A 7,313-nucleotide genomic window follows, 5' to 3' on the forward strand; every position below is an offset into this window, starting at 1 on the left:
CTCTGGATTACTCAATTTCAGACAAAGAAAGCAAGGGTGCAGAAGAAAAGCCCTAAGGCACCTTCTTTTCAAGGAAAAGAAAGGAAAAATAATTGCACACGGTCTACTCCTTTTTCTCCTTCCGCTCTTACAAAATCAGGAAAAGAAAATGGAGAGTATCGCTTTTTTTAATCATCGGCTGTTCCCGCAGTGATTTGATTTAATTTAATTAATTTCTCGGGGGAAACAAAGCAGCAATAGCAACCATAATAATTAAAAATATATTATTAAGGACAAATTCAAAAGGTGACGAGAGATCAACGGAGGCCCCTGACAGGGCCGCCGCCTCTTTAGCAGAAGGCCTCGGAGGGTGGGGGCGGGAGCCTTTGGAGGCCTCACGTGGGCGACCCTACGAGACTCCTTGCTCCCCCTGGTTTTTCCTTTGCCTGTTCCCTCCAGGCCACCTTCCTTCCTTCGCGCGTGTCTCAAGAGGCGTCGTCACCGCCTCCACTACTGCCGCTGGCGCCTTTGACCTTGGCCACCACTTTCTTCTCCTTCACCCTCCGGTTCTGAAACCAGATGGTGATCTGTCTCTCGGTAAGATTAGTGGCGGCGGAAATCCTCCTCCTCTTGTCCTTGGTGATGAACTTGCTGCTGGAATATTCCTTCTCCAGCTCTTTCAACTGCCCTTTGCTGTACGGGATTCGCTTCTTGCGGCCGCGTCGGAAGGTACAGCCCTCGGGGGGCGATTGACTTACAGCTTCTGACCGGAGGGAAGAAAGAGAGACGGGGGTTAAAGCAGCCGCGATTGGAGGGGCAAAAGGCAGATTGGCAGGCGCACATGTTCAGTAAAGCCCCCCTTCCAACCCTTTGTTGGCCTCTTCTCCGGGGGCCCGGAGAGGGCAGTGGGCACTGGGAACCCCCCCAGTTTATCCCTGACCCCTCTTATTTTCACATTCCATTCCGGTTTCTCCAAGACGGGGGCGGAGAGCCTGGAATCCCACTCTATATTAAATCTCCCTCAAAATATCTGCGCAAAATGCAGCAAGGCCCATAGCGTGAGCCAAGAAGCATTGAGGGAAACTGGTCTTTGTTTAGGAGGAATTTCTCTGCCTCCCCGTCCAAATAATTAGTGTTACTTTCAATTACCCTACCATGTTACCCTTGCAATACCCCCCCCACACACACATTTTTCCAACCTTCTATCTCGAGGCAAAGTAGCCCTAGAGATTAATTTATTCTGATAATGAAAGAGAATAAAATCACAAAGGAGTTCGGATAAGGTAGCATACTTGTTGTGGGGTCAGATCTTTGCAAGCAAATTGATTTTAAGCTAAAATCTGTTGTGTGGCCCAATCCCTTTCTCTAAAACCTTATTCCCAGGTAAAACTTTTAAAGCAGGATAAACCTATAGGCTATTACTCAAGGTCATAACTGTGTTTTAGCATGCTATTGTACTTCCAGGGTGTTGGAGTTGGTAATTCATATAAATCTGCAGATACAAGGCACTTTGCTGTCCTCAGTGTTTCTGCAAACGTTAATGATGTACTCTTTCCTTGCACTTAATTACTGAATTTAAACAAAGCTACTTGAGCAGTAGTAATTGCTGCTCAAGGAATTCAATACTTGCCCCTTGGTTCTTTTGGAGGAAGAGTGTATTGTAGCTATTAATGCTATTAAAACTGCTCCTTTTATTGAAATGCGAAGAAAAGAACTAAATATAAGAACAACACAGACCTTGCACCCAGGCAGCTCATAGTGCTGTTGCAAGGCAAATTCCATATCCACGAATGTACAATTTTGCAATGAACTAAATTAAAAATAATACAAATGTATATCTGGGAGAATCTTTGGACATTAAATATTACAAGGCAAAACAATTCATATTAACATTGCATAGTAGTCCACTCTAGCTTATACTTGTAAACTACCCAGACTGCATTTTTAATCAAGCACAAGAAAGAAAATAGGAGTTGTTTCTGTCACTACTAGCTATGCATTCCTTTTAAAAAGCACAAATCTAAATGTCTATGTCTAAATGTCTGAGAAATTTTTTACTCAAAATTATTTGTTGATTTCAAATAAATATTATTTCAGATGTCTACTTTCAATCATCATACTTTCATGCTTTATACATGAAATAAATCAATACAGATCTGAACATTAATGTAAAATGAGTCACTCTAGGAATTTAGTTGTGACTTATATAAGTTAAATAAAATGTATTTATTGCCAGTGTATAAAATTTACATCATTGACTGGATCTCTCTCTCTATGTATGTATGTATGTATGTATGTATGTATGTATATTATACAATGTGTTTTATATATATATATTCTTTTCTTAAGTTTTCGCGGGTACTTACATGCATGGTATTCTCACAGACGAACACAATACAGAAGCCTAATGATGGCAGATGAGATTCTGCCGAAAAGTTGCTACAACTTTAAAAGCACAACTATAATGACGTGGGAAAATACCCGAACAAAGCTGAATACCACACACACACATATAATATGGTATATGTTATATATGGTATTTTTGGTGAAAAGCATGAGTTCACATAATGAGTTAATTTAGTTAAATATCATTACTCATGCTTTTTACAATTAAAAATCATAACTGATGATTTTTTTAAAATTTCAGTGCTTATCCTCTAAACATGGTAATCTCTTAGATTTTAAATTGCTTTCAGTTGCATAACAATATTGGAAAATTCCTGACCTGTAAGATAGATTTATTGGAATTTAAAGATTGCTTTTTTCTAATACTTTTTTTTTCTTTTTACTCTCTAATAACAATCTTTCTTGCAAATATATAGAGAAGCTGGCAAGTATACTGCACAGCAGTATGTGTAATGCTAAAATATTAATGCAAGATATAGATGCTTCTTGCAAGCTACATGTGGTGTGATGCATTAACAAAAAGCAATGCACATTTATGCAGTGTGAATTGTGCAGAATTACAGAATGTGAATAGTTTTAAATTTATTTAAAATTATGCAACTGTAAGTAACAATAAAGAGAGCTAGTTTTGTATAGTGGTTAAAGCACTTGGCTAGAAATTGGGAGATTTTAGGTACAAAGCCAACTGCGTGACTTGAGCCAGTCACACTCTCTCAGTCCTAAGAAGGAGGTAATGGCAAACCACTTCCAAAATCTTGCCAGGAAAACTTCAGGGGCTTGCCCAGACAATCACCAGGATTCCACACTGACTTGAAGGCATGTATGCACGCACACATACTCCTCAACAAGTAACAATAACTGTATCAATATTGTGCTTTAATAACTCAGTTGGAGAGGGAAACTCAGTGATGCTTTCAAAGTAAAACAGTGGCAGAAGCCAAAATTGATGTACAGGAGGGAGATTATTTCAAATCACCTACAATCAATCAGAGGACAGTCATAATGGAGTCAATCAGTTTACTACATTTTCAAGTAAGTAAAATAATACACTTACCATTTAAGAAGGTTCTTCACTCCTCAGAAAATGAATAAGTTGAGTCTAAAACTACCTCGTTCCACCACTGGGACCACAGCCATTAACAGGGAGAATGACCTGCAAATGCCCCATTTAGCTAATCCCATTCCTTTTTTATGGATTTTTTAATATGTTGTTGTTGTTGTTGTTATTATTACTTTATTATTATTATCATCATCATTTTCTGAAATAACTGATATGGTAACTAATTTGAAATACTGAATCTAAGTAAGTGTTTTAAAATAAACACTTTTAAAAGAATGTGATTTTGTGATCTCTGGAAAGATGAGCCACTAGGGTCTATGCTATTGGATTTATGCATTTGTGAAACATTATATTGTGACTTATAACTCTGATACAGATTACAAAATTGTTTATCTTGTGAAATCTGTATAATTTTTATAAGATAGTATTTTATATGTAATCATATTCATCTTCAACTGTACTAGATAAGCTTAATAAAGTTGTACTAATGTGAGTAATAAATAAAAGTGAGAGAATACAGTATGAAATAAGGCACACAGTGTATTTTAAAATATTGGCTGGATAATATACCATTGAGATCTTGTTGCTACTAAAATGAAATTAATATTATGGCTTAGAACAGATACTTATTAACAAAATACTGTTTCAATGAATTGTCAATTTTAATTTAAACTTTGAGAAAGAATTTTCAACACTGAGCTCAAAATAAATAGGCAAATTTCTTTCCTGATACTGCACTTTGGGCAGACTCTTTCAAATGTGTGTATTGTTAATTAAAGCAGTGACAATTAGTTTGATCTAATGATTAAGGTGCTGAATTACAAGTGGGGAGACCTGAGTTCTAGTCTTGCTTTAGGCCCAGAAGACAGCTGAATAATTTTGAATCGGTAACTTTCTCTTAACCACAGGAAAAAGGCATAGATAAAACACTTCAAAAAAATTCTCTCTAGACAACTACATGGATTTGTCCTCGAAGTTCCAGGAATCAATACTTACTTGAATGGGGGAAAGCAACATGTTAAAAGCATAAACTTTTTTTTAAAAAAACAGCACTGAAAATAAACTGATTATCTTTCAATTAAAAATATTCACTTGTATTATAGGTTATTTTTCCCCTTGACTTTCCCCTCTCAAATATATTGGGCTAGAGCTGGTAATAACCTTTTAAGCATGAGCTAGGGCAAACATATATTCTTATGCTTGACATTTGTAGAAAATTATTGTAGAGGTAATTTAAACAGAAGCATGTTGAAATGTAGAAGTATACAGAGGAAGGTTTTTATTTTTGTTCTGTTGTGCTATCTTGCCCATTTAGGTTTGGGAGATTAGCTTCCAGAATAGCCAGTAAAAATAATAAATTAACTTTTAAGCCAACACTTGCCTGGCGACTGCTGATGAGGGTTGCATGGAGAAGCACATGTACTCCCTGAGAATTCTCACCAAATTTTACAAGCTTAAATTGCCAGTAATGGCTTGATGGGTTGCAACTATAAATTGTGGTGGCCTGGCCTTGAGACAGCACTAAAAGTAGCAGGAAGAGGGAGGTCCCACAATCTCTTAAAGCTAAATCAGACAGAATTTTAACCCCCAGCCACTTGTAGGCCACAAAGAGAATCATAACACTGGGCAGAGGGATGGCGTTTAGAGAGGCTGCTCCTCAAATTGCCTCCCACCCCCTCTTTTTTTCTTTTCATAAGAAAGACTGTCTGATCCAAGATATATTTAAAAGCTGCCCTCCCTCTCCCCCACCCTCACTTTTTTTGGACACTCTAAAATGAATCTGGCAAATAAAGGGAAGGAGAGGGAGAGTCATCATATAGGGGAAAGGGAAAACATTTTGCAGTCACAAAATCAGAGAACTCTGTAGGCGGCTAGAGGATAGGATTATTCAGACTATCATGTAGAATTGGAGTTTTTGCAAGGAAAGTCTTGGCTGGGGTTTTTTTTTTTTGGTTTTTTTGGAATTCTTAGTCTGAGCTACCTTCTTCACAAAGCTCTGGGCCTTTTAGGAAATTCTGATGGCAGGTGATGATGGGAGTTGTACTCCAAAAAGGCAGTAAGTTGGGGAAGGTTGTTCTGGATAATATTGCAGCCTAGTAGTTTTTACAACCTCTCCTCGTTGGCATTAGATGACACCTTGTGAGGCAGGAGAGCTCCCAAACTCCCTTTTCTCTTTCTTCTTGGGCAAATGCTAACTTTGGAAGAATCCACTTGGTGCAATGAATACCCCAACCTGCATACCTCTATCTTAAATTTGGGTTAATCTCTGATAGCAGATTAATAATATGGAGGGAGGCGCTGTACCAACAATTTTCTGCATCTGTTGAAAAGGGTTTGAAGCCACTCTGTCCTATCCAATTTTGGGGGGTGGGTGGGTGGGGAGTCTTATTTCCAGGACAACTTCAATTATCGATGAAGAATCAAGAGAAGCCCAGAAGCATCGAAAGAGACACCAAGGAATGAAAAATATAAAATTCCAAAATGTCACATCTGTGTCTACTTTGCAGTTCTTCTATATAGACAATTTATTAGGGCAAAGCCTACTAAATAAATATCAAGTTGAAGTTTACCTGTCCTCAATTAAGTTTACCTGTCCTCTGCAGTGGACACTTGGGTTCATGTTAAGGGAAAAGGAACCATTTACCATGGAGGCATTGGGTTCAATCCTGAACAAATTACATCCTGACTGTTGCCAGCAATCCGCCCCTCCCCGCCCTATCCAATCTGTGGGAAATTATCATGCAAACATGTTACCTAACTGAACTTTCCCCACATTTTTGCAAAATTACTTCTTGGGACAAAAAACACACCCTTAGCTGGAAACTGGGTCTTCCAAGCAGAATGGACCCAAAACACTTCGCTGATGCTCCAACCCCTTCCCATTAGCCCCCCCACCCTAAAGACCTGCGAGAGTGGCAGTGTGTTCTTTCCTCTCCAGGCACTAAGCTTTACCTGTAAAGGCAGTTTTCCAAAAGGGCCCTGGAGGGTTGGGCTCCTTGGGGCAAAACACTTGGTTGTTCCAGCCCCCGGCCAAGGCCCAGGAGTCGTGGTAAGGATCGACGGGCAGGAGAGTTTCGTGCCTGGGGTCTCCCGGAGGTCCTCCGAGAGTCTGAACCACAGAAACGTCCAGGTAGCTGGTCATGGACTGGTAAGGTCCAGCGTAGCCCGGGTAGAATGCGAACTCAGCCGGGCGAGTCGTATAATCCTCTGGGGCGGCGGGGGCGCTGGCTGCAGCCCCACAAACCTCCAAGTACTTCTCAGCTGTGTAGGCGGCCTGGGGCGGGGCTGGACACGGCTTAAGGGCGCTGCGGGCCACTCGGTACGAATAGCAGCCGCCGCTTAAACAGCCGTAAGGGAAGGGCGAAGTGCTGCTGGCTGAGGGCGTCTGTGAGACGGCCGGACACGGGATGCATTGTTTGGCCAAAGAAGGCTCCCCTGATCCGAAGGGAGGCAGGGGCGCATCCAAGGGCGCGTAACCGGAGGGGCCGTGCGCTGGGGGGCTGGACGCGCCGCCCGCCCCGGCGAGAGCCGCGTTCCTGCAAGGGCCGCCGGCCGGGAAGGGAGGCAAGCTCAGCAACCCATCCAGGTTTTTGCTGGGCGCCTCGTCCAGGCTCCTCCGGGCTCCTCCGAAGGCTGCCTCGGGCTCCATCCAGAGTAAAGGGTGGCCGAAGGGCACATGGGCGGCGGCTGCTCGCCTCGCTCTGGCCGGGGAATGGAAACGAGCAGGACGCGAGAACTGGGATGCAGGCAAAGCCGGAAGGACCGCTTTAAAAGTGTGGCTGCAACCGAAAGAGAGATCCGGGCGCCCGACCACAACGCTTCTCCCCTCTCCCGCTCCCACCCGAAGCGAAGGACGTGGCTTCCCAGA

At 41.7% G+C, this 7,313-nt stretch overlaps 1 protein-coding gene across 1 annotated transcript; it reads right to left on the minus strand.

Annotated features, from left to right (window-relative positions):
• Positions 1 to 464: 464 nt before the first annotated feature.
• Positions 465 to 7,094, minus strand: HOXB13 (homeobox B13). The gene is made up of 2 exons (XM_026710669.1): positions 6,398 to 7,094; positions 465 to 742 (listed from the first exon to the last, which is right to left on the minus strand). The coding sequence occupies exons 1-2, from the start codon at positions 7,092 to 7,094 to the stop codon at positions 465 to 467; spliced, it is 975 nt and encodes a 324-aa protein (XP_026566454.1).
• Positions 7,095 to 7,313: the final 219 nt, after the last annotated feature.

The sequence above is a fragment of the Pseudonaja textilis genome, chromosome Z, assembly GCF_049901715.1.
Source record: "Pseudonaja textilis isolate UNSWEBS1 chromosome Z, rPseTex1.2, whole genome shotgun sequence".
In the NCBI taxonomy this organism is placed as follows: Eukaryota; Metazoa; Chordata; class Lepidosauria; order Squamata; family Elapidae; genus Pseudonaja; species Pseudonaja textilis.